This window comes from Anas platyrhynchos, chromosome 15, assembly GCF_047663525.1.
Source record: "Anas platyrhynchos isolate ZD024472 breed Pekin duck chromosome 15, IASCAAS_PekinDuck_T2T, whole genome shotgun sequence".
NCBI lineage: Eukaryota > Metazoa > Chordata > Aves > Anseriformes > Anatidae > Anas > Anas platyrhynchos.
Genome location: NC_092601.1, coordinates 3,348,348 through 3,375,481, shown reverse-complemented (window position 1 = coordinate 3,375,481; position 27,134 = coordinate 3,348,348). Strand labels below are relative to the sequence as shown.

The window sequence follows — 27,134 nt, the reverse complement described above, 5'->3', positions numbered from 1 at the left end:
AGACTCATTTCCATTTTTACTTCATTATCTACTTTTTCTCCTAAATAAAATAAATGCTGATTGATCAGGGACCATTTTGCAGCATTAAAATTTCAACAAACTGCCACTTTCATTCAAACTTTCATTCGATCCTTATTTCCTTTTGCCTCATAAAAATTCAAAAGCCATCAAATATGTGCTCTCTGAAATTGTTTCATATTCCAAGTAGTTTGAGGACATCTGCTGCAAGAATATATAAGCACAAGTAATATTTTCATACTGAAACTAACTTCTGAAAGTTTTGCAAACACACTGGGAGCTCTAAAGGGAAGAACAGCTTGCTTTAAAAGCTTATTTTCTCTAAATGGGAAAGGCATGGAGTGAAACATCATCAAAAAGAGGCCCACAGAATTAGAATAGCATAGTTTTAGTTGCAGAGTATATTATCATATACTTTATGTTATTCCTTAGGGTACTGTAACTGCTCTTTCCGTTCTTTTCCATACTGATGGAAACACACAAACTGCAAGGGAAAGCTTTTCTCAGTCATAAAAAGAGAGAGAGGGATTAAAACGTTTATATTCAGGTAACATTCCCTAGCCAATTGATTATTACATTACTTTAATTTACCACAGTTAATTACAGCCAACATAGTGAACAAGTCCAAGTTTTTCCTGTAGACAGGTTTAAAATGGAAGAGAACAAATTGAACTGATGTCATTTCTCAGCCAGTCTACTAAAATCAATGCAACTTGAGTTTCAACAACCACTAAAAATGGCATAATGCTGTTTGAGTTATGCTGCTGTTTGGATCTTGCCTATGTGCTAAGTTGTACCGTGTTAGCTAATGATGTATGTAGTTTAAAAACACAATTAGTTCTTGCTGCTGAAAAGTTAGTTACAGACAAAACCCAAAGGGCTAAGGATGCCAGGAGCCTGCACCCCAGGCCAAATCCTTAAGAGCTTGTTGGTGATGTGTAGTGGGGCAAGGCAAGAGACCTGGCTAGCACTGTGCAAACCAGTTTGCCCTTTGCAGTAACGCCACTTTCCAATGGCAGCCTATGAATATGCCTGTTGTGATTTAAAGGCAGCGAGTGTCTCCTCACTGAGTCTTTTGGGTCTCATTTGTGTTCTCACAGAGCAGGCTTGAGAACATCTTCACCTGAAAGAAGCCTTTACTGCATACAGACTTCTGGGGAAAAGACTGGTTTGTTATGAAAGGAACACAGTACGAAAGAAAACGAAGTTCAGAGTAGTAAACCTCTCCCTATAGTTTCATTCTACACCCGTTCTTTCTTAATTAAATAATCACTGTAAGTAAGCTGTGTTTTACAGGGAATACACAGCACACTGGTACTAGAATACGCAGGTAGGCCAGTGTGCTTGGGTAGCTATTTACAGGAGCTACTTATGGTAAGAGTGCATTGTTAAATATGTTGTTTTCTAACTTTTTTACAGTTCTACCAGTTACATACACAAATTTCTGTAGTTAATATATATATATACATATATAAATAAACTTAGGTGCCTTCATTATGCAGAAAGTCTTTTTTTTTTTTTTTTCCCCTGAAAACAAAGGCTTTGGGCCTCCTGCTGCTTAGAAGCAGAATTAGAGTAGCTTGTGCTGTTGCCAGAACTTCACTCTTTAGCAATTTGCTAAGAGAATCCTCTGTTTGCTCATTTGTACATGATGAAGGTGAGATATAGCCCCCAGGTAGGCTGCTGGCAATTAAAGGGATGTTGGGGAGCTCTTACAAGCTTGTCGGTCCTAACATCTTTCACCTTCATTGCCAATCAAAATATCAACCTGTGGGGACGTACCAAGGCTGAGAGGAAAGAACAGGCAATGTGTTTAGAGGTCACCCGCTGCTGAGTCAGGGCCCTCCTTTCCTGTGTTTATCTTACAGCTTCTTTCACGGCTATGGAGTTTCCCATGCTACGCCTTGCTGCGTGTAGGGGGCTGAGTTCACTGTACTGGTCTTCTGGTACCTGCAGTGAGGGTATTGCCTGTCACAGTCATTCTGCTTACAATTTATTGTAAACATCTTCCAATTTACAGTAAATTGTAAGTAGGTTTTCTTTTTAATAATAAAGTGCAAATCAAAGTAAAAGCAATGGAACAAAGTCACACACATCTCCTCAGCCTGGTAAGAACAGGGCAAAGTTATGTTTCAATTTAAGAAATGATTGGGTGAATATTTGTTTTCTACCTATAATGAAAGAGCGGGGGGATTTGTGTTCTCAGTCCTGATTCTGAGTAAGACCTCTGTGGTTTACACTTTGAGCTTTGTTGGTGGTAATGTTTTCTCTCTTTAGCATCAGGTGGAAATCCACTTTTGTGGGGGAAATCTGTCAGTGAAACAGAGGAATTAAAGCAACCTAGAGCACTTCATTAGAAATGAACTGTGTCTGTGAAAGCAGCTGCCGCAGACCAATGTAGCAGTTTAGAAATGTGCTCATGTTATAGTACCTATGTAATGTAGTCACTGTGCTGCTACCTTGTCTCATGACAGCATGAATCAAAATGCCATTTATTCAGGGAGTGGAGTGAAGTTACAAGCTATTTTGTGGGTAATTAATGCAAGTTGTTCTGAGCAAGTTAAAGAAGTGTAAGGAGATAAAAAGAACATTTTCTGATATATTTTTTCTGCCCTCTCTCTCATAAGTATCTCATGTGTATTCTATACATGGAAGGAAAACAGGAAGCCCTCAAAGGGGACTCAGCATGTGCTCAGAAACACTAACTGCAGCAAATTCTGGAAGCAGTATCCAAATTTATATAGAAGACCAGGGAAGAAATTTAGTAGTCTTCTGTATTTCAGGTAACAGTGCCACAAATCATTATTTGGGCTATAGCAAACAATGGCAAGTCTATTAATACATGATAGTGCTTCTGTTATGGCTTGGTGCCCTTTACTCTTGCCTTCTGCATGTCTGAAAAGGTAAATTACATTAAGATGTAGGAGGAACAAGCCAATTCTAGTACATACCATGCTGAGCAGATTTCCCATGTATAATCTATCCTTAGTCCCTGAGGACTGCCATTTTCAAGTTCATCTAGCAGAAAGAACTTTACAAGAGAGGCTTTCCGAAGCCACACTTCTCTTGAATACTCTTCTCATGCATTCACATGGCCACAGTGCAAGTACAACCACCAAACCATAAACCCCTGTATTTTGATTTCAGTACTAATGTTTCAGGTGTGTGAATGTTGGTATTTATCAAACCTGAGATTTGTTTCTGTCCCTTCACAGCACTTACTGTGCTTTGAGTTTGCATCTGGCTGGACCTCGTTGCCCGCTACACATGTAGAAAACACCTGGGTGTTATCTTAATGATAGAGAGGCAGGACATTGTATAGTCCTTTCTTTTTAGAATACTAATACATAAAACTGGCATAGGACAAGAGTCTTCTTGTATCTAGTCATATTTAGTGACTCAAAGTATTTAAAGCTTGCACAGCCTACAAATTCACACAATGTTTATGTTTGAGAAGGGCAAGCACATGAGTCTAAATAGAAAATATTTCCCTTTATTGAGAATCTGGTAGTTCTTAAGTTGTGAAAAGAGAGCTTTTATCTGAGTCACAGAGAATTCAGTTGTATACCCAACCCTTGTAATGTTGTGTCTGCATAATGCATAGTAACTACAGAGTACCCTCATGCCACAGGACTTCAGGACACTAAAGCACCTTGTGCTTATAATGATGCCAGCGGTCCACAAAAGCTTTATGCACAACCAAGGCAAATGATGAGTGCTACTGAGCAAATCCTAGTCATTTGCTTAAAAAAAAAAAAAAAAAAAAAAGTTTAAACCTGCCTGTGAACTTAAAATTCAAATGTTAAACTATGCCACCATCTTTATATCCTGCCTGGCTGCCTATAAGTGGATGTGGTTTAGATTCATTGTGTGTTCTCTTTTTTTTCTTACTTTTTTTTTTTTTAATTTTTTTATTTTTTTTAAGTGCTGTCAGTTGAGACCTACAGACTAAAATGCCCTCAGGGGAACCACCTACAACACATCACAAAAGCTTTGTACTAACAATTTTTGATTACTCATTCGGGCTACACATTGGATAAAATGATTTAGATAATCTACTCTACATAAACGGATTGGTGGGGAGGATCACCAGATAGTGCTGCACCAGCCTACGTCATTTCTGGATGACCTCCAAAGGCAAGGAGCAAAAACAACAAATGCTGAGCAGTGTGTTCTTAAGAGAGCATGGTGAGGGACTGGCTCAGGCAGCTGTCCATCCGGAAACCTTCCCTTCCAGGACATGAGGAAAGTTTTGTGCTGCAGCATTCTTGAGAGCTTTCAGAAAACTGCTCTCCTGCCACTCTCTCACTTCACCAAGGACGTGAATTTTCATAGGCTGAGTACACAGAAAGACTGGGAGAAAGTCACACGTGTTTCATCATGTAATCAGGATAGTCATATGGACAAGCATCTTTAAAATGCTATGGCCTGACAGTTATCATTACTCCTTTTTGCTTCTGAAGTTTACTCAGTGTTTGGTAGCTGAATGCAAAAAGCAGCAGCTACATAATATGGTGGGAGGCAGCTGCCTCCTGCTTTTGTAAATTCCTTTATATTTAATATTGTGTATCTCACTTTTTAAAACTTTTTTCATCCACATTTCCATATTTCAATCAATTAATTCTGTAAAATTTTTAAGTTTATTGTAAGTTACCATATTTAAATAGTGTAAATGTGGCTGATTCATTTTAGAGCACATGAGCACATTATTTCATATTAAAACTATGTTATCTTTCAATCTTTGGATTACAAGTGTAACCCAGATCTTAAATGTGAAATACATTAGAATAATTTTTACTGTCATATGATAGCCAAATTCTTAATAGACATTACCATGTTCTTTGCTCTGGTGTTTAGGGTTTATTTCTTTTGAAGCTTAATTGCAGGTCATCATTTTATGATTTATAAAGTTTTGTTTGTTTGTTTGTTTGTTTAATTCAGATGATGGTAAGAAATAGTCCGGGAATCATTTAACAAAAGAAAACAAACATTTAATAGTCACACTTCTCAACAGAATGTAACATCAGAAGGTAATGACTCAACTAGTTTAACTGTATTTTAGAAGAGTTAGAAACATTTTGAGCAGTGGTTTTGTGCATTTTTTGTGTATATTTGTATGGGATGTCTAAATGCCACAGTTAAGAGAAGCATCTGATTAGTTTGGGCCCTAGGAAAAGATCTTAAAATCAATGCATTGCACAATTCACCAGGGACATCAAGAGTCTCTACTGGATTGGTCTGTGCTTGGGAATACTGCAAGTTTTTATTTATAAAGCTTCATAACAATGGGAATAGGGATGGCATAAGTACAGTCAACAAATCTGAAAGCTAAGGCATACTTTGAACGTCATGTGTGCCAAAGGAAACATACAAAATTCCCAACATTTTCTTTACCTTGTCTTAAACATAACATTTTCACAGAAGAGATATAGAAAGGAAAAAAAAAAAAAAAAAGAAACTATTAGAATGTAAATACTACTTACAGAACAAAGAAGTCATTAAATACATATCTGGATATTTAATCAGTGTCCTTACAATCAATTTCTGCATGGTTTACCTGTCTACCCCGTACAGATTGAAAGAGGACCAGGAAATCTGAGCCTTTCATATATTTATTGCAACAATTTCCAACCCTCTAAAAAGCCTCCTTCCACTGAATTCATATATGCATTTTTTAATTTTTATCCTTGAGAATAATCCAATCAATTTCACACTTATATGCAGTTTCTATTTAACTTTTCCACTGTCCCTAAAATGTACAAGATGTTTATTTTAAAACAGCTTTATTTAAATTAAAGGGGGAGAAAAGTATGGGATCATTTAACTTGGCCTGGATTTGCAAAAATATTTTCAAAATAACAGAGGAAGACATAACTATACACAAGAAAATGCTTAACTGTTTGTATACATCATTGCTATATGCTTAACTATTGAAGGACAACAATAAGGCTCAGAAGTTCTGTCATATTTTTCTACAATTTTACACTGTTTCATACCTTCGGATGCTGCGGGACCAGCATTTTAGGTGTATCATAAAATACTCTATTATTAATGTGGTTTTGCTAAACCTGGTCAAAATAACAATTAAATATGCAGTTTGAGTCTTGTGCACACCATTCTCTCTCAAGTTACTTCATCTGAGAGAAGGGTACACATCCCTTTAATAGAGAAAAGATGCCTCTAGACAGAGATGATGCCAGAGAGAGAAACCGCTATGGCTTGTGCAGCTGCTGATTCTTGTTAGAAATTAGATTCTTTGTAGTCATTAAGAAATGTAAACCCCCTACACTAAGCTATGTTGTTGATGTTTGTCTCATGATCTTTAAAGCCTGAATATGCTTCTTTTCTAGACAAGCTACTGCATACACTCATCTCTTGTTTTGGTACAAGACAGCCCGTTCTGAGAATAAGGAACAGTTTTATAAACATAAATGAGCACTGCTGCCTTGAACTAAATCCTGTTTCCTCTGGAAGCCTATATGAATTGCCTGAGCGCAGATGGGCTGCAGGGGAGGGAGCAGTAGTAGTAACAACCACCTCTGTTTCTCATATTTAAATGTCACAGCAGAAAAATGTTGTCTTCTATATCAATGTCAGAAAAAGCTTGTTTTCATTCAATCCAGGCTGCCTTTACTTGGCAGCTGGAAGTGTATTCCTTGGTGTGAGATTTTGCAAATAAAGGCACATGGATTCATGATAACCTGAATGCATCCTGATGAGCAATGGCTCTCACTTGATTATGTTTATTCTAGCCTACCTCATTTCATATTCCCCTTAGGCTATTCCATGAAGTGGAGCATTGCTGCATGGCATGCTGAGAAGCCAGGATTCTCCACTTGCCCAGAGTTAGTACTCTGGTCTAGTCTATGCAAGTCTTTATGATTTTGTGAGATGAAGCAACCATTTTAGGAGACAGGAATCTACTTTTGTTTTCAAGTTAGTGCCTTAGTTTTCACCTGTAACTTCGCTTGGTTTGTAGGTAACAGTCTAATGTGTATGTAGTCCCAGCTTAAATAATTATTTCCTCCTTCAAACAGGTTTTTCCAGGCAAGTTTGAGCTGCTTACACCAACCAGCACACACCTTCTCAACCAATTCTGAGTCACTCTTCGTTAATCGTCCAACAGGTTCCACTATTAAACAATAAGCTTAAGTGTATACCCAGCCACCAGGAACAGACATGAGAAACTGTAAGTGACTCAGGTTTTAAGACATAAAATAAGGAAGAGAAGAAAGTGGCAAAAAAAAAACATGCATAAAATTTACGTGAGGATACATCAGGGTCTGAGATGAATGCCTTACGTGGGGAGAGTGCCATGGGGAAGGTGTTCCCTCTCCTATATGCATGCTCCTGCTCACAGCCCTGTCTCCCCTCTCCTTTATGCAGCTTGGGTGGGCACTGCCTGTCTGACTTCAGGAGTTCTTTATGGCCCTGTTCAGAGCAAGGCCTTTTCAACAGCCGTAGGCAGGCTCCTCTTAGAATTTCACACATGAGTAGTTTGAAAATTCTTTCGGAGGCTGGTAGGCAGTTCCTTGTTCTACTGCCACTGAGGTTTTCCTGGTTTTCATCCTGTGTTTTATGCTAGTTATATATGTAAGTAGGTTTATTCTTTGAATTAGAAGTAAATGGTTTGGGTATAAAATGTATTCCATATTTTTGTCTAGCCACCATATAAACATATTCAGTAGTTGCTAAGACAGGAAAGGTTGGTTGATTCAATTTATAAATAAATTTAAATGTAATAAAAAATACTGTGTGAGGGATGGAATGTCTGAGAGGGTGACCTGCTTAAGAGATGGAGTAACTTACTAAAAAAGAATCCTGTAGGTTCTTCAGGTATAGAGTAAAATATATCAAGCAAAAAGGCAAGAGTTAATTTCCATCATATGTTGATGTAGTATACTGACTTTTCAAAAAAAAAGAAAAAAAGAAAAAAGAGCAGGGGAAACTGTTTTTAAGAGCATACATTCTCAGTGAACTGAATGGAAATACTCAGAATCATGGTTTCTTGTTTTTTGGAGTAGGTGGTTATTTTTTCATGGTTTTCTAAACATGTATCTGTTTTTCCAGAATGTTTCTGATCCCTGTGCTCCCAGGTAGAGGAATAGCAAACCTTGCAGGAAGGGTGGTGCTGGGCAGCTCTGCCTCTGAGCATACAAATGCCTCTGAGCAGAGTGCAGGTGTTCTGTCTTGCATGGTGCTCACTGAGATAATCAGGTGTTTAGGCATGGTATAAATAGTGGGCTACATAGACAGGTCACTTGCTGTCTGGTCTGACTGATTCTCAGAGCTATTGCATGTAAACATCCTGTCCTATTGGGTATTTCCAGGAGAGTGAGGCCAAGGTAAACACTTATGTTAATATTATCTTTATGGAAAAGAGATGCAAACATACTAATGAGGGGTTGGCACCATGATTAAAGGTTTTTATTTCTTTTCCTAAAGATTGTGTACATTTTACATCAGATGTAAAATATATTTACCATAATTTTTCTTGTCATAAATTGAATGTTTCTTGCAGTGAGGCATGAAGGTGCCATATTACTATCTCCTACATTGTATTCCATAGGCTATATTTTCTATTCACCTAAAAATCAGGTTCTAGAAAAGCTCTGAGTCTGACCAGAGTTATACATTGTGATTAGACTCTTACAGAATATTTCCATCCCCAAACAACCACATCCACTGGGAGCCCAGTGACAATGAAACACAGCAGAGCTGTAACAACTTCCTTGGTTTGGGAGCTAACCCTGGCCAATGAGCCAGCCAGGACTCCTCGTCTTTTGCCTCCAGCACCTCATATTTCTAGGGTTCTGCCATCCAAATTCTGGACGAACTTGTTATGGGTGAACATTGTTATGACCTTGATTAATCCCAGAATCAAGTAAGAAGAATTAATGACAGACTTGTGAAGTTGGGACCAAAATGGAAATAGGAAATATTCAATCTCAGGGTGAGAAGGAAGTTTTAGTAATCTAGCTACCTGCACTGCCTGCAGGATGTTAAGCAGTCCTGCAGTAATTCCCCTTCATAAGCCTGTGCCTGTAGAAAGAGCTGAGCTTTCAGGGAGAACAGTGATCCTGATTCCTGGTGCTAATGAAGCAACCTATCTGTGGTAAGCTGTTGCAGTGATGAATTCCTTTGCTCTGAAAAATAAGGGTTTATGTTTTCCATCTGGATTTGTCTGGCCACCAATTCTTCTTTGTTTTTGTCTGCTCAAGCAAAGAGTCTTCTATTATAATTCTTTTGTCTTCTGTATACATATTTGTGGATTTAGCAAATTCTCTGCCCTACACAACAGTTACTTGGATAAGCTAAATAAAGTGGTGTCATCTAGTGCTACTAACGTCATCCGTTTCAGCCTGCTATGGAGAAAGTTGAGGAACTTATTCAAGCAAATGCCTGCTTACCAATCCTTTAAGCATTCTTGCAGTTGTGATAACTTCTAGGCTTTGGAGTTGCAGTAAGGAATGCTTTATACCACACACTTGCTTCCATGTACTTTGGTTGATTTTTTTTCTAGAGGACTGAGACAATTTGCCATCTTTACAGTGGCAATCAAACTGAGTGGGAAGGGGGTAATTCTGCATGGAAGCTGTACCGTGAACTAGATGGGGAAACATATAAAGCAAATTTTTAAGGACAGCATTTCCTTTCTGCATTCAGTAGATTAATGTTCAAAGCCGTATAAAAGCACTTTAATCCCTTTTTACTGTTCCCCTATGCAAGTCTCTTCTGATAGACTTGGAGGCTGTCAGCCTCACCAGCCAGCCTCACACAAAGAAGTGGCAGGCAGGAAAAGCCGAATAGCAGGTGATGAAAATCCAAAGTGAAGAGAACTCAGATGGTTTCCTGAATACATCAATGGAGTAACAGTGAGAGCAGACAGCAGCTGGACTGAGAATGTAAAAAGGCAAGTACGAATCACTGACAAACAATGCTCTTTGGAGACTTTCCTTATGCTGACTTGGAAACCTGATCTGAACTTGGAGTCTATTCAGTACTGACACTCAGACCAAACTCCAAGTAGAATAAAGGGTAAAAACATAGCTGCTCTAACACAAGACAAGACATTTGTAAGTCACTAAAGCATTCCTTTAGCTAAATGCAAATTAGTGTAGATTTATCGTAAAAAAATGCGGTGGAGCAGGTCATATGTACTATAAAATGATAGCGCATGTGTGTTTTCCTCCTTGTGCATGGTCTGATGATGAAAAATTGAAAGCATTTGGTCTTGTTTGGACTGATTAAAATACGAAAAAGAAGCAAAGGTTGTGTCATGCATTTGATTGTTGGAGTTTTTGCTCCATTGCTCTTTAAATATTTTTTTCAGGTTTGTTTATCAAATGCCTGCCAGGAAGAGTTCTTAGGTGCATCCCTTGACCTTAACTGAATTGGGAACTGTATATAGTTAAGACAAACTATACGAAGTCTTTCTCTGAAGAATGCGTTTTGTTCATGTGTTTCTAAATATGCCATGTGGATGCTCTGTAGTGGGAAACAAGGCTAAATGCTGTGACAGAACCTCAATCAGTTGCAACAGGAATGTTCTTGGGATCTGCTATTTAATTGTGTGTCGATAATCCAAGGTAAATGGTGCAAGAACATGGTAGAAACTGAGGTACAAATCCACTAGAAAGAACTACTAGTAGCAGACAGAATACTTATAAAAGCAGATGGACTGCTGTGTAGTCATTACTCAGACTTGTAGTTTGTAACATGAAATGGAGACATTATGTCATTGATGGAGAAGGTCCTGGCAAAACTCCTGGCATAATGCTTGATAGAAGTAAAAACAACAGAATACCTTCATTGCATAGAGACATTCTGTGTGTCTTACGGTAAAAAGAACATACTTAGCTGGACATAAAGGAAGACAATATCCTACAGTAAAACTAAACAGATGTAATAATAGATACTGTTCTTTTTTATATATTTTTTTTTAAATATAGATGTGGTTTTTTTTTTTTTTTAGGAGGAGGAATAAGAGCTGGAAAGAATGCTAGGGAGCGTCCACACAGAGCCTTCGATAGCATAACTGTTACCAGGCACTTGTGAACTAGAATGTCTCCCCAACAATTCTCCTGCACAGCAGCTCTGTAAAGCAGCCCTGCAGGCAACAGCATGCAGGAAAGAAGATAAATGATGCAACACATGCAAATGTCCACTAAGGAGAAAATCCTAGCTCTGAAAAATAACAGGTACATGTATAGCAATCTCCATGTGATATTTCTTAGTTTGCCTGCATAAATTCAGAACTAAGTAAATCTTGTTCATTCCTGTATTTTTTTCTAGTTGATTGTTTTCCAAGCAATAAAGAAGTAGCACTCTGTTCACATAATCTTGTGAGTGATACAATAACATCATCAAGCAAAGGAAAGAAAGGCAGGAAGAGAGAGGCTATTTACCAGTTGAGAACAGCAATACAACAATGTTCTAATGGACTATTACAAAATCAATCTCCATGTGCCTTTTGGTAGTGCCTTTTCCTAAACAGGTTTGAAGCAATGGCATTCTTGCAGAGAAAGTTAGGATCATAAAAGTGTGGCTGTGAGGACAGTCTACATGGTGAACAGAGATCTCACACTTCACTGATACACCTCTGTTCCATGTATCACTTGGTATTACTGTTTTTAATGCAATTTATCCATGACTAGACTTTGTTGTCTTGTGGTCCTACCCCTCTGACAGAAACAGTCATTCCCTCCTTCTGGCATATCCCTACAGCACAGAATACATGTATGTAGAGTATGTGAACTGTTTTCATGTAAATATTAAAGGATTCTGACAAAGGGAGTTGGGTGCTAACTGTTCCTTGATGCTTCCCATCCCCGAAAAGGAGGCTGGCCTTTTGTCTCTACAGTCATGACCCAGGCATGTATAATGTCACCCACTTTATTTTTGGATAAATATTATTTCTTGAGCTTCAGTCAAAGTCCAATTCTACTGGCAGTGGATGGAGATGCATATGTACTTTTGCACATGTGAAGACTAACAGAGTTGTTTTTCTGCTGCTATAGCAAGATAGGTATACGAGTAGGCATTATCATGCTGTGGCCAAGTGACATAAAACTCCTCTAATGTGGGAGATTTTATTTTTTTAACTAGCAGAAGAAAAATAAACAGGGGTTTTCCATATGGGATGTTATTTTTTAAAATAACTCAATGAAAGGGTGGAATTAGTTTGACTGGTATTCACCATTATATATCCTTGCAATATAAACAAAATATGAAAAAAAATCAGGCTAGGAGAAACATTTTAGGTACATAAATGTACAACATTTTAAGTGCAAATGCTAACCACAGCATGCATCTCCACCACAGTATCAATCACAGACACTAATTCAGTGTACGATTAGATTTTCTAAGTTTTTACAAAAGGTTTACTTCCAAAGGATAACAAAATGTTTCCAGAGCCAGTAGATGAAATCTACAACTAAGACAAAAAATATTCCACCTGGTCCTCTATGTTGTTAAAGAAAATGTAGTGGAACACAAGCTGAGGCACTGGACATTTGGTTCATAATCTTAGCCGCTGATCTTTTATGTGCAAGTGACATAAACAGAAGAAAATATGCTATTTCAATATGTGGTAATTTTTTGACCACATATTCATACTGTTTACTCTTTTATGTATGCTTTTTTTTTTTATTCTTTCCATTCTGAGGGTACAGATTTTAGAAACAAATGGTTGTAGGAGGTTCCCTGTATAGCCTTTTTGTCTGGAAGAGACTTGGTTGTTTCACAAAGCAGAAAAACATTTTTTCATTCAGAAATGGGCTCCAGACCTCATTAAATATAAAACTTTTCATTTTTCCAAGACAGCATGCCTTTTCTATGCTCACTCTTCTGTCAATTCATGGAGGTAGTCTGCTTAGCTATGAGAAGAGTTTGGCAGAGGGAAGGAGGTCTCTAATAGCAGCATTCATTGCTTGAGAAGTCAGTGCAAAAACAGCCTTTGAAAGAATGATTCATTTTCTAAATGCAAAAAAAAAAAAAAAAAGAAATTGTGGCACCCATTGTCTGGTTGCTATTAGATGTGAAAGGAACAGGAACCATAGTTTAGCTGCATTTGACTATTATCACATCCCAAAGGAAGAACAGAAATGTAGTAGAGTTTAAGGGAAAGCCTTGGGTCCCAGCCACTCTGTTGGCTGTCTTATTAAAATACCCTAGCAGTACTTTTTTCTCTGAGTGTTACAGGCTATACAGCAAGCCAGGAGAAAGAAGAAAAGGTAGTCTGCTGTGCTTAGCTATAGATGGCTGTTAAATGAGTACTCACTCCTTACTCACTTCTTCCCTTGTTTTATTTCTCTTTGCTCTTGTGTTTTTAAGGTATCATCACGAGCAAGAGAAATAGTAGGATTTCTATCATATAACCTCATCCACAGCTTAACCAGCAATGCTTTTGCTCAATAAAGCCATGGCATTTTCTTTTTCATAGTTACTCCATGCTTTTGGCTTCTGCCATGTATAGACCTGTAGGTTGCAATCAAAAATCAAAACTAGACACCCACATTATAGCGTGGATACTGGTAGACTAAGAAGGGCCCTTAGCCCTCTTCTGTTATCCAGAAGACCTGAGAATAATTTTTACTCAGTTCCTCAGGAAGTGACAGCCTGTGGAAGCTGCTTGGTGAATGAAAACAAAACCATTACCTTTCCTTCAAAATTGACAACACTGACTAGCCTGAATTATTCTTCACTAGCTTTTGCAGTTTTCTTCCAGCATTTTGTTATTCTGATATAACTACATTACTGTGGAGTTTGAGATGAAGATCTCTCTGCTACATATGTGCTATCACTACACAACTCAGCAGTAAAAACAGCAGTTCATAGAGTGCAATTTTGTATGACATGTTTTTTATCTGTGTGTATGACACAAACTAAATATTCTTTATACAAATGTGATTAATTCAGTTTCTCCAGTTTGTTTATTATTGCAATCTAATGGTTTGGATAGCGTAGGGACACAAGTCAGTTTTTCTTCCCTTTTGTACAAGTTGTCAGCAGTTAGGTTGTGTCAGCTGAACTTCGTGACCAAATCTTTGGTAGTAGGTTGATAACTCACAATGCACTTTGTGGTTCCATATGTACTCCCTGTGCTACCTTATGCTGTACATTCTTTTATAAAAAGGACACTCAAAAGCACTAGAAAATGCCAACGGAAAATGTGAAGCAAATGTTCATAGATTAAATCCATGAGAAACCTGGATGGCCAATTCAGAGATAAAGTGCTTCATTTGTGTAAGTTCCAAACCACACAAAAACTACATTCAGTATCTTTTATGCTTTATAAGAAGGAAAAAATAGAAAAAAACATTACTTTATGTGCTGTGACTTCATACATATTTAGCTAGTTGGTTTGCACTTTCCAAAAAGTCCCTAAAAATAAACTGAAAATATCTTAAACTACTTATGGCAAATAGAATGGCAGGAAAACTCTATTGTTTCCAAATGTGCATTGAAACAAACGAGTGAACATGAGTCTCCTCTATAAGAGAAGGAGTCTAAATGGAAGAACTTAGTGAACCCTGAAGTCATATAAAAGTAACACAGTGAGACTTGTTCGCTTAACAAGATTTTATCTGTCAGTACAAAGGCAACACCTCTTGCTAACTTCAGACTATGTTTCAGAACTCAACTAATACGCTTCCAACATGTCACATTTTTCAGTGAAAATTGAATTAAAAAGTAATACAGGTAGGATTTAATACTGGTCTCCTTTTCCATTTCTGCATTTTACCATGTGAAAACAAAGACAGAACAAACGTTTGAAAAGTTAACTGTCTGACCCATTCAACTGAGTTGACTGTTTTCAACCATGACCAGGCAAAAATTCATGTTAAATATGTGGAAGTGTATTTATTAAAAGGTGGAAAAAAACTTGGAACTTAGGTTCAGAGACAGACTAATGACATTTTGAATATAAGTATTTTTAAATTCAGGACTTTTCATTTGCTGCAGCAAAATGAAAGTGCAAAAACTTAATCTTTTTCCTCTGGAGGAGAGAAGTTGTGATACTCTTTGTGGGCCTTTTTATTTGTTTGCTTTCCAAAGTTATTTCACTGTTTAACACCCCTACTCCCCAAGTAGTTTGTGTACTTTTCTTTGATCAGGAAATCACCAGGGAATATCCTCAATAAATGAAAAACAGAAAAAAAAAATGCCATCTCAGATAGTTTTCCCCACTTTGGACATGTAAGTTGCAAATGAACATAATCACACTGACTCTCCATTTAGGACAGATATTGTGTGGTTTCTTGTAAAACTTTGTCACCTTGTCAAGTCTGCTCATCTGTGAGTGAGCTCTTCTGCTGTGATTCAAGTGCACTGTTTGCAAAAAGGTAATGCAGCCATGACTTTTGGGGAGGTGCTTATTCAGGAATAATGTAAATTCTAGAGAAGACTTCTGCCTTTCAGGTACAACTGAGATAATATGCAGCTGCCAACCCTTAGTGAATCTTACCTTGGCCAGTTGTGCTTGGAGTTTGTTCTTTGCATCAGCTACTTCAGCAATGCGATTATTGAAGGCCAAGTTGGTGCTGACAAATTGATTCCACATCTCCTCAGATGTGCTCTCCAGTCCAACCTCTGTGTCCTCACGGAGCTTGACAGAGTTGGCCCTTGCATGCTGAGAGCATCTGATATTGTCTTCACTGAATTTAGCCCATGTTACAGGAACTGAAACACTAGTAAGGAAAATTGAAGTAAAAGCTTAGGTGAGCTATCTTCTATTAATTGGCAATTACACTGAGATTAAGTGTCCATCCACTGAATTGTACAAACTATGCAGGCACATACATCAGATGATTTTATGGGTTTCATATGCATTTTTTTCTTTCTTTGTTTCACATGATTTCATATACAGCAAAGATTTGTTCACACTGAGATTTTGGAGAGCTGTTGCTTCTACAGGGTTCCAATGGCTTGCTTGAAGATTGTAGAAGAAATTGTTTTGTTTTGTTTTTGAGAGAGAATGAAAATCTCTAATTTCCTCAAAGTTGGATAATTAAATTACATTAATCCCCAGCAAAATCTTCATTTTCCAGGCAATATTTGTATAGCTGCTAACTGAAGGTCTCACTGCCTATGACATCAACTCCACAGTAAATTTATGTTTTGCTGTATATGTATGGTGATGCTTAAAAATATATTTATTTGGGATCAAGTAAGAATGTCAGCAATGCAGCTTCTTCCAGCCTTTAACAGACTAGGTGGTTGTCTGAGTTCATACCTGCTATATGTCAAATGAAGTTTGACTCATTTCTTTTTTTCAAGTTTAAGAGTGCTTGAGGCCTTAATTGATTATTAGATAATTTAACATGATCTCCTGTCCATTGCACACCATCATAATAGATTCAAATACTGTTTACTTTCATGAACGCAAAGCCTTTGTCCTGGGAAACTGAGTTGTGTGTCACCAACTACCAGATGACATGAGAACCCAAGGAAAATGAAAAAGAAACCAAAAGAGAAGGATTGTTAGGCAACACTTCTGGTCTGCTGTCAGAGCAGCCCTGCCTCATGAGATATATATGACCTACACAATAAAGCAAGTGGTTCAGGCCTCCTTTCATCATCAGAATGAATGGTAGCAGGAAAACGGATAAGGTACTGACTGAGCTAGGATAGGAGGAAGGAAAAAGGAATTTTCTCCCGGCTCCATCACTCTCCATCTCTATCATTTGGAGTATTTTCATCCTCTTACTTTTCCATGTATTATAATGAACATTTCTGCTTTAACATACAGGCCTATTATTGTTAAATTTTCAATATCTGTGGGACATACAGAAATGGCATTGTTATGGAAAAGTCTATGAATAGAGAGAGAAAAACTGAATGTAGGGTTCCAGCACTGAAAATACCACCCATGAATGTTCCCTCTGCAATATCCTGTAGCCAAACAAATTTTGGGATGCTCGGTTTCATGCTCAGCCTTCACAGATGACCTTCAATATCATAATTAGTTGAACCTAAATCCCAGACTCAGATTTTTCCAACCTGGGAGTCTGTGGGACTCTGAACTTGCCACCTGAGCCCCCAGCTTGAAAAGTGGTGGAACATAAGCTACCCTCTTTGGAGTTAAATTCACAACCCCATTTAATGCATTGCTTAGCCTACTAGGTCACTTTGACCTTCAACCAGAAATATTTAGCATGTTTTATGGAAAGATCCATATGTTTTAGTTACCAGCTGAAAGGCTGAGACAAACTTCTGCCTACTTTTAGACTTCCTTCTCCACACAAAACTTCCTTCTAAGAACTATGCCTGCATGTTAAACTCTGCATGGATAAGTCACCATTTTTCGAGTCTCACAATTACTTTATTTAGATTTTAATTTAACACTGAGAATTAATACTAATGGAGGCAAAAAATAAATAAAAATTGCCAGTGCTTGTTTTCTAAGTGGCCTTTTTTTCAGTTTTTCATAGGGTGTTCCTCTCTCTCCAAACTGAGCACTGATCTTCCTAAATCATTAAGGAAATCCTTAGTGCTACACATTCATTTAGGCAGTTGCCCTGAAAAGTTTCAGGCACCCGACATGATTTCGTAGTAGAGTGCATAAATCAGTATATTAAACCTGAGCTGACAGTGTTTACAACTATTTATCCAAATGATCTCAGTGTACATTCTGCAGGACATTTGTTCTTTCTTTCTTTTTTTTTTTTTTTTTTTTGTCTTCATCTTTTTGGTCTCCTGGATTATACTCATTTTCTGATCAGAAAATTAAGTTTCCAAGAAGGTTTTCATCTTGACTGTTTGAAATATTTAGTACTTAATCTGTTCTTTAACGTTGTTTTTTCCAGACTAATTTATCTGGCTGACTTTGGTGAACGACTGGAGCAGAAAGCACCTGCTCTGCTCCTGAGTGCTGCAGGTGTGTCTCAGTCTGCCAAATGATTTCAGTAAAATATTAATGAAAAATGGCATTGCTTTGGATTATGGTTAGTTAGAAAGTAAAAGGGTTGTTAAATTTATCCACATGAATCTCCTTTTTTACTAGAGTTAACAAGAATATTTTTATTCATTGCTAATCCTGAAAGTAGGTAGTGTTACTAGAGTCAGCAGAATGCTTGCTAAGTTTCTCTCAGATGTTCCCTTATTTCAGTAATGAATTAGGTGATCATTTAATGAAAAGCAGACTATAAGCAAACAAATATCAAGGAATTTCCCTCCTCTGTCCAAGAAGACACAGTCGCCATCATTTGAGATTGTAGAGTACATTCACCATTCAGATACTGCTATGCTAAAGAGCGAGAAGGGAACTAGCAAGTCATCAACACAAAAACACTGCCCTCTATTGCAAGTTGTTTTCCCGCTGCTGTTGCTTCAGGATTGGATGCAGGTGTTGATAAGGCAACTACTGATAAAGTTTTAAAACTGTTTATAATTGGGAAATTTTAATTCAGTCAGTAGTGCTAAACTATGCCAAATCTTTTCTGGTCATACTATTTAATATGTACCTCTGTATCTTGATGGCCTAATTTCCAAAAGAAAAAAAGTATCTATATAGTCCTTGGTGTACACTTGCACGCGGTTCACCCCATTGCACTTAACTGCACACCTTAGCTGGATTTTGCTTTGATTTTCTGTGGTTTTGAAACCTGAAGGCCACAGATTATAAATCAATACCACAGGGAGGTATCTGCATGAAACAGTTTGAAGGCTAGGAGTCGGCTGCAACACAGTTGTAAAGGATTGTCTTCTCTGAAACGTACAGCTCACTGCACATTGAACATGATAGGTGCTGCAGACTGCCAGGCCTCCGACCATGGCAGCTGTTAGAAAGCAGGGAATAACTGAGTGACAGAGGATTTTGCACTAAGGAAAGACAGAAGCGTACAGAGAGAGAAGCCACTTCTTTATCACTTTTCACGTATGAGCAAGGACTTGTGCTGCAGCCAGCCTCCTGCTTAGAGCAGGGCACATGGAAAGAGCAGGTGACAGTGACCACTTATACTCACGTCCCATCTACTTTCTCCACTCCATGGTAGAAGTTGATGCTGTCTGATGTGTTCCTCAGGTTAAAGCACTTCTCATCAATAAAATGGGCAGAGTTTTTGTCAGAAAGGTCCTGCTCCAGTGCATGCTGTGCATCTCTGTTGATGCTGTGAAGGGAAAGTCTTGCCTTAATACGAACTGCCTTTAATGCTTTTGTGCTAGGTAGCTAATTGCCTTCATTAGCACCCTGCAATGCCTCATTTTATAGTTTGCTGGCATTTACAGTGGCATGAAAATGCTTTTCACTGTAATTTAACTAGAGGGAGCTGCTGTACCATTCATCCCTGCTCTCCTTTTAGCCTATGGTGAGTATTCCCCAAAGAATAGCATTTAACTCAGTGCATTGAATGATGCTTGTCATTTTGATGACAGTTGACCACAGGTATGAAAAACAACAGATAGCTGTTTTGTGGCATGAAGGAAAGCCTTGGAGCAAAAGCGAATAAGCATTCAGTAATAGCTTGCATGCTGGCAAAACTGTGAGAAAGAAAAGTGCGTAGCAGAGTTATAGTATGCCATCTCTCTTGATTTGGGGGGGAAAAATCACTTAGCGGGAGAGAAATATGTTGCTCCATCACTGCTTTCTTACCCACAAAGAACTTTTGGAATAACTTAATCTCGTTGGCTCTTCCTAAAGCAGGGAAGGCCTGATGTGGCCTTTGGACTGTAATGGGAGTAATATGGATGAACAAAATCAAAGTGCAGCATTCTAGTGCATCAGGAAGACTGCAAACGTGTTGACTTTTTTGCAAATATTGCTGTTTCCATGATGTAAATGTAAATTGCCATTAGTACTAGTCTGTCTGACTTGGTCACAAAATTGAATGAAAAGTAACCAGAAATGCTGCCCTAAAGAACCAGAAAGAGTTCATGCCATCAGGTATGAACTTAGCCTTTATCAGATCATGTGCCTCATATGTCACAGTAGTGGGGTGAGCTGCAGTTATCACCTTACTCATGTGAGTTCTAAGTGCCATTAATAAGAGCGATAATTGATGAAGTCTGCTTAGGTCTTTATCTCTGGTAATATAATAATCAAGGACTTCACAATGTTATGTTCATTGTGTGTGAGTACTTCACCTGTTCCTTTTGAGAATCATGTCATGTCATAGAAACATTACTTTGTAAATTTGCATCAGTTCAGTGTAGTCAACAGAACAGGCTATATACAGAATAGTTTTAACTATTATTAACTATAAAATACATATAAACATACATAAAATTAATTTAAGTCAAGTCTAATCGGTAACTCAATTCATACTTTATGATGTGCATAGATTACTGTTTCTTTTGTGAATAAAAATTTTGCTTTTGAATTTAGTTTTGTAATTAAAAAAAAAAAAAAAAATAATTCCTTTATTCTCTTTGAACTTTGCTCCAGTGTGGCAAATATAGCAGCATTGGCATAACAAAGCTGTAATACTAGTGCCCCCTATTTTAATTATTTCAGGTTTAACATGACTCTAAAAATTGTGTCACAGTTACCTTTGGAAACTCTAGTTTTACATCTACTTCGTGCTGTTTGAAAGCATGCTGCCTTTGCAGTCTGTAGGATGGCAATATGGCATGGGAGTCCTGTTCTCATTTCTGTCCAGAACAGAACCCTAGGATGGCTTGTCTCATCACAGAAATTGTCATTTCTTAGCCAGGTGGTTATATGAGATTGTTCTTTATCCCTATGAATGCAACTTTTTTTTTTTTTTTTTTTAAGTCAGACAGTTGAAAAACAGATGCCCTCATCTTTGTAGTGGTCTTATATGAATGAGTCAGAAGAACTGCAGATGGGAGAAATCTTTGACAGAAAATGGTAAATTGTCTTGGTTCAGTTAGTGCTTTAAATGCTAGGTATTGCTCTTCTGCAGTTTAACATACTGTTCTATCCTTCATAAGAATTAGAAGTGGAAGGCCAAAAGCATCTAATAAGCTAAGCCTCTGATTTTGCACTGGTTATTTATAGTCTTCATTAGGTATCAGCTAACACTGAATTCAACTTCCTATCTTTAAAACAGGAATTAAATGTAAAGTCTTACCCCAACTGATGATTGATTCTCTGGGCAAGTTTTGCCAATATTTCTTGACAATCCTTGAATACATCAACTTCCTAGAGTGGAAAATATTCAGTTGTCAGTGTTTTCATCAAACTCTATTTGTTTTAGTGAATATACCATTTTTATTATACATTCTAGATGTTGCAACCATCTCATATATCTCAAAAGTAATATGGATAAAGAAAGGATGAGTTTTGTTCCCTCTCTTCCTCAGTGCTACAAAGCTTTATCTCTGGAGTTGTTTTTGTATAGCTTTTTATATCATATCAAACATGCCTGTAGATTTTAATGGATTGAGTCATTCTAATAAAGAGAAAGCCAAATTTCCTTGGCTTAGGTATAATGAAGATACTTGTATCATGAGCCTTAGTCCATTAAACTATTCTCTCTAATTACTGCTACATTGTTCTACAATACAAACGTTGTTAATAGAATAGGTCAAAACCATATCTGATTTCAGAAGCAGGCTCCCTAATGTAAGTACTATAAAATTCTTCATAACTATAATATTAGTCAAAACAATTCAAAGCCAAGTTTCCACTCAGATCCAAATAAAGAAATAAAACCTCAAACATCTCACACTGGAAATTATGCAAACATGGTACTCATAGTCCCTTATGGTATTCCATCCTCTTTCCTTTTTAGAAACCCTCTTTTAGCCCAAGGTACTCTCTTACCTGAGCGTGTAAAATTATTCATATGAATACATTTTGAAACTGAATAAAGTGTTTTAAATTATTTGGAAGTGATTAAGACAGCTTGGATTTAAAAATACAAGTTTTGTCTCTGTACTTGTACTGTATATGAAGGAATGACAGCAACTTTAGAACTGGCTTTGATGTTATGACAAAATAGTCCTTTGTCCTTGGTTCTTCACGGGAAACTCTAAAACACCAAGTTGCAAACTGTAGGCTCTGAACAACAGTTATTGAAGTGGTCTGCACATCCTTCTGAAATCTTCTAATCCAGAAAAATGCTTAAAGATTGGTAGGCGAGAATGGAAAGAATGGTATTGTCCCATAAATTTCTAATATTTCTGTTTTCATATACATCCAATATAATTTCTTTCAAAGTTTTGCAAAATTTTATTAACTTCTTTATTATTATTATTTAAAAGATTTAGCAGTCACTACTAGCCTCATGTTCTTTGTTCAGTAAGAGTATAGAGAAAGCAAGGCAGCAAACCAGCATTTTATACCAGCACTTTACACCCTAAAGACTGCTGAGATTTTACAGACTGTGGCCTAGAAAACAATCCTGGGATTGTTTCTACATTGCTTTATAGCTTCTGAGAAGATAGAACCAGACAAGATCTCGCATGGATGCTACGCTATTCCTCTTGCTCTAGGGATGGTGAACAGAACGTTAACCATAGTTTAACCCAGTTTTGTCTCCTTTCCCCTCTTAGTCTTCCAAATCAACTAAAGAAAGAAAATATTTTAATTCTTTTGCTGATAAACATTTAGTCGGATTTTGGTTATTCCCTCAGTTATTAAAATAAACTAGGAAGTCCAGTCTTACCTTTATGAGGTTCTTTTCCACATCATCATGAACCAAGTCTATGCCTTTCCGCTTCTCACGGTAGTACAAGCATTCCAGGGCAGTCTGCAAGCAAATCAAGGAACATTTGAAAGAGGCTCTGTACATTATAGAGAGTAAATGCCAAACTGCAGGGGCCACTGAGCTGACACATAAAGTAATGACCAGCTATTGAGGCTGAAACAGAACAGGGAGGTAGCTTCACTGCACACAACTGATGAGTCTTGGTGGCTTGTTCTTCCTTAACTGCTAATACATGTTTTAGGGACTGCCAGCTGCCTTAGCTTCCATTTGATTAGCTGCACATTATTGTGTAGCACGGCCTACATCTCAACTTGTCCCAGCTTTGATTTAAAGTGGTTTAAAACACCTGTGTTCTACACTTATTCATAGCAAAATCCTTTAACCTCACCTCCCCTAATCTTCCCTTACCTAGTGATGAAGTTTGGAAGTTTCATAGCTACAGTCATGAGTCCAGTTAACCTGTCTGAGCAGGCTGACTTTACTTGTAATGTCTCAGCCACTTGTTTAGAACCATAGCAGTAAATGAAACACCTTCAGTTGGCACAAAGCCTTTCAACGGAAAATGTTCCCTAAATAGAAAGCCTCCTCAGCCTGTCAGTCTGAATCCATGTAGATACACACAATGTCATTATTGAATACTGAATTTTGGTTATCTACTTGTACCTGTATAGAAACATTTCTGATAAAACAGCTTTCATCTACAAGATTCCAGATTTTGATAACTTTGACTTTAGTTTCTGCATGCTTTGAGTTTTTGCTAGCATCATTCATAGGCTCATACATCACCGTGGCTTTCTCTGTTGCAGTTAATTTGCCATTAAGATTCTGGAGAACTTCAAGATATAACACAAATGACATGCCATTTTAAGAGAAAACGTTACTTTCCCTAAGCAATCACAAAAAAATTCAGAGCTAGAATACAATATCAGGACACTGCAGCTCACACGGCCATCTTCTGCTCTCCTGGAAGGTACTGAGCTGATGGACCAGTGACTGAGGGAGACAGCCTCCTGGAGTGTCAGAAAGGAGGGAAAAGAGGACATACAAGTGTCTTGACAGGTTCATGTATTGACTAGTACGTGCAAAAACCACAGTGGCCAGGCTTCTTCCTTACTGAGAATAATGTTTGACCAAGATCTGTCTTGATGACAATAGTGAAAGTCCTAAAAGTATTAAACAAAGAGGAAACTATTTTCTTTACCCATTCCACAACACAGTCATGAAGTAAGTAGCTGTGTCACACCTACCTTCAGAGGTCCTTGTATTTCATCTGCAGCACATTCAAGACGCTTCTTTGCGGTTTCCAAGGCTTGGGTCTCTCTCAACAGACACTCTAGCTCATAGACAAGCTCAGATCTCCAGAAATCAATGTTGGAGATCCTCTCTCCCAGGTTTCTTCTACTGTCTTCTTGCATCTGATAAGTCAATTGGTCCTTATCTTGCATCAGTCGCACTGAATCCGTGTTTAGCCTACCAGCCCAGTACCTGGAGGTTTCAGAGCCTTTTAATTGAACCATGTTTGCATGGTGCCAGTCACGAGTGCTGTAGCGCGCGTGCAGGGCAGACCGTAATGTGGGCAGAACGGTAGGTGGCCGCCCAGTGAGATTATATGGCTCATCAGAGCTGGGAGGGACTGAAATCACTTTGTGAAGCAGACTGGGCCTCCAGGAGCTGAGGTGGCGGTATCCCGGTAGGTAGTAAGACTGGTAGGAGTCTTTGGTGGTGCTGGTGGGGGCTGGGTCTGGGAACAGGCATCTCTTCTTCGTGCCACAGTAGCTGGCTACCTGTGTGGTCCCCAGAAACTCCATCCTGCTTGGGGCTTAGGCAGCAGCCCTCAGGCTGTCCCCAAATGGTGGGATGCTTCTCAGGGCTGTCCCCAACTGATGCTGTTCTCTGGGCCACTCGACTACTTGTGACACAGTGGTGGTGTCATAGGGTTCTGAGGGCCTTCACACCTCCTGGTGTTCTCCTGTCATCCTGTAGGAATATTTGGCAAAGAGGGATTTGCTGAAGGCTCACTCCAGATGGGCCTCTGGGCTTGCTTTCACTTAGCATGCCTCAGTGAAATGAAATTTCAGTTTTACTTCCTAGTGGTTCTCAGCTATCTGTTACTCATGGCAGCAGGGACAAGCCTTCTGAACCAAAACACGTTCTCTGGGTGTTGTCTCTCATGACCTTCTAGTGATGTCTGCAGATGGTTTGGTCCATCTGCAACCAGAAAACACATATAAATACCTTGGGCTTTGCTATTCCCTTCAACTGTGTTCATTTTCCATAAGTACAAAGGCTGGAGAGCCCTTCCTCTTCTGATGATTTCTCTCAAATTATAAATGTTATGTAACTTGTCAGAGAAATTACTTTTCTAATTTTTTCCTTTCAGGCTTCTGGTCTGTTTTTCAAAGAAATCCAGTGCTCTAAGACTCCATTGTCACCCATCTTCTGTGCCAAGGATTTTGAACATAAATAACGATTTGCAATTAGGCACTCTATTTCATTCTCCTACGAGTCCTTCTATCAGCACAGCTTTCTTCTAGGTCAAAGGCAAAAGAGTTGCTGTCAATTCTCCTTCTCCAGATACATAACTATGAATCGGCTTGCTACATTTTTTTTAGAATGTGGGAAAATAAAATATATATGTATTTATATGTATTACATTGCAGCATACATGTATCTTGTCTCAGAAAGCTAGCATGGCATTACACCTTAGCTAAAAAACAGTAGAGGTAATTTCAAGTAAATGGTTATTGTAAGTTAAGTAAGTCTTCTCATGAAGTTTAAAACACATACAAATGTAAGTGCTAACTATAGGGAGGTGAGATTCAGGCAGCAGAACCTCACAGCCTGGTTGGGCTCTGCATCAGTGTGCCTCAACAGCAAAGGATTGTTACACAAATGCTCACACATAAAAAACTTTCCTCTTGCAATAATGAATGGAAATAATTCTCAGCAGCTGCCCAGGAGGGTGAAGTTAATCCTGAGCATGAGAGACTGCAAGAGTGTTGGCAGAGTTCAGCACTGAGTTCAGCCTGACTCAAACTCTCTAAAGCCTATCTGTTGCCCAGTGCAATTCCTTTTCCTGGGGAATGCTTTTTATAATCTTGAGAACAGGGAATGGTCTGTTGGACCCAAAAGAAAAAGATTTGAACATGATCCTCATTTTAAACTGTGGAAAGTCCTGCTGACATCAGTGAATCTAATCCATATGTTTGAACAGCAGCACACACCTAAAGCGCTCTGTTGAGCCAACTTTTTCAGAGGGAAGGCCAGCTTTTTCCCAGTCCAGACATTTGAATTTGCTTAAACACTTGGATCCATTTCCTCATAACATTTTTGTCATTAGTTTCCCATAGAAGATAATTACAGAACAGTAAATACAGAAGTTCTGCACATTCCAAGTTGTGATGAGCATTTACCTGAATAAGTATCCCTGAAAGGGAAAATGTGTAACAAGACTATTCAGTAATAACTGGAACCAGAGGCCAAACTCCACAAATACCTTAACTTAAATGTACTTTAAAACCTTTTTCCTAGATTATATTATCTGTAGGTGGACAGTTATTTAGAATGGTGTTTGGTGGTTGTTGTTTATTTTTTCCCAGAATGCTATTTCCAAAAAATTTTCAGTTGTTGAAGTGAAGAGTCTTCATAGAGGTAACTTCGCAGTATTTTTCTGTCAAAAGGACCGGTTTGCTGATACCTTCCTAGCTATTACCAGATGCTTTTTTCTATATACTATTTTTCTAAGGTGAGACCACCTTACATGTTAACTATTGCATGTTAAAATAATCAAGTTTACTCAAATACTTGAGACTCCAGACTGTGTTCAGATCAGAAAAAGTCCATTTTTACAGAACCTTCAACCAAAACAATGGAAGGAGGCTTTATGAGCAGGAAGTGTATTGATTTACTCACTGTTCATGCAAAACCACTCCACAGACCTGCCTCTCCCTCAAGTTTGAGTTGCTATTAGTGGTGTTTAAACTGGAAATTGTCGGCTTCATCATGGGAGCAAGCAACACTTTATGGAAAGTAACTATACAATATAAGACTGTTTCAAGGCTTACATTTATTATATGCATTTCCACAAGGAAAACTGAAAACTTCTTTAAAGGTCACGTATGTATTGACTTGAGGAAAACAGACTCCACAATCAATAAGATTGTAAAGTAGGTATGTTTATTCAGCAATGGGCAGCATGGGGGGTAGTCCCACCAAAATCGTGTGCACCTGACGTGGCAATTTGCCATGGTCATATGCAGTAGTGTTACATACGCATGAAGTTTCACAATATGCCTAATCATAACCTGTCCCCACTTCATATTAAAATTAGTTCAATTTCCATAAACTCCTCCCATCTGCGCTTGCACAGTGTCTCCTGGTGGTGGTTGTCAGGGGTTGTGGGGATGAAGATTGATGACTCTTCCTCATCACCACTAGCTGACCTCTTGTCTTTGTGCAGATTCCATTGCTCCTTGGCTCTTGTCCGTCCGCAGGACCAGT

The 27,134-nt window shown here is 38.2% G+C and overlaps 1 protein-coding gene and 1 long non-coding RNA gene across 7 annotated transcripts in view; one reads left to right on the top strand and one right to left on the bottom strand.

The window, feature by feature from the left end:
* The window catches only part of LOC113845300 (uncharacterized), a 92,386-nt gene extending 76,905 nt beyond the window's left edge, over nucleotides 1-15,481 (top strand). For 3 of the 6 annotated variants that reach the window (XR_011803668.1, XR_011803669.1, XR_011803671.1), the window contains 2 exons: nucleotides 9,748-9,931; nucleotides 10,994-15,481. This is a non-coding gene — a long non-coding RNA (uncharacterized lncRNA). The remainder of the gene's footprint in view (nucleotides 1-9,747; nucleotides 9,932-10,993) is intronic. The other 3 variants (XR_005269453.2, XR_005269454.2, XR_011803670.1) reach the window with 2 other exon arrangements.
* TEKT5 (tektin 5) overlaps nucleotides 1-24,502 on the bottom strand; it is a 28,880-nt gene extending 4,378 nt beyond the window's left edge. The window contains exons 1-5 of the mRNA XM_005027500.6: nucleotides 23,882-24,502; nucleotides 22,593-22,676; nucleotides 21,054-21,124; nucleotides 18,987-19,130; nucleotides 15,488-15,710 (exon numbers count right to left, since the gene is read on the bottom strand). Coding sequence (XP_005027557.1) covers nucleotides 15,488-15,710; nucleotides 18,987-19,130; nucleotides 21,054-21,124; nucleotides 22,593-22,676; nucleotides 23,882-24,442 — 1,083 coding nt within the window. The 5' untranslated portion in view covers nucleotides 24,443-24,502. The remainder of the gene's footprint in view (nucleotides 1-15,487; nucleotides 15,711-18,986; nucleotides 19,131-21,053; nucleotides 21,125-22,592; nucleotides 22,677-23,881) is intronic.
* Nucleotides 24,503-27,134: the final 2,632 nt, after the last annotated feature.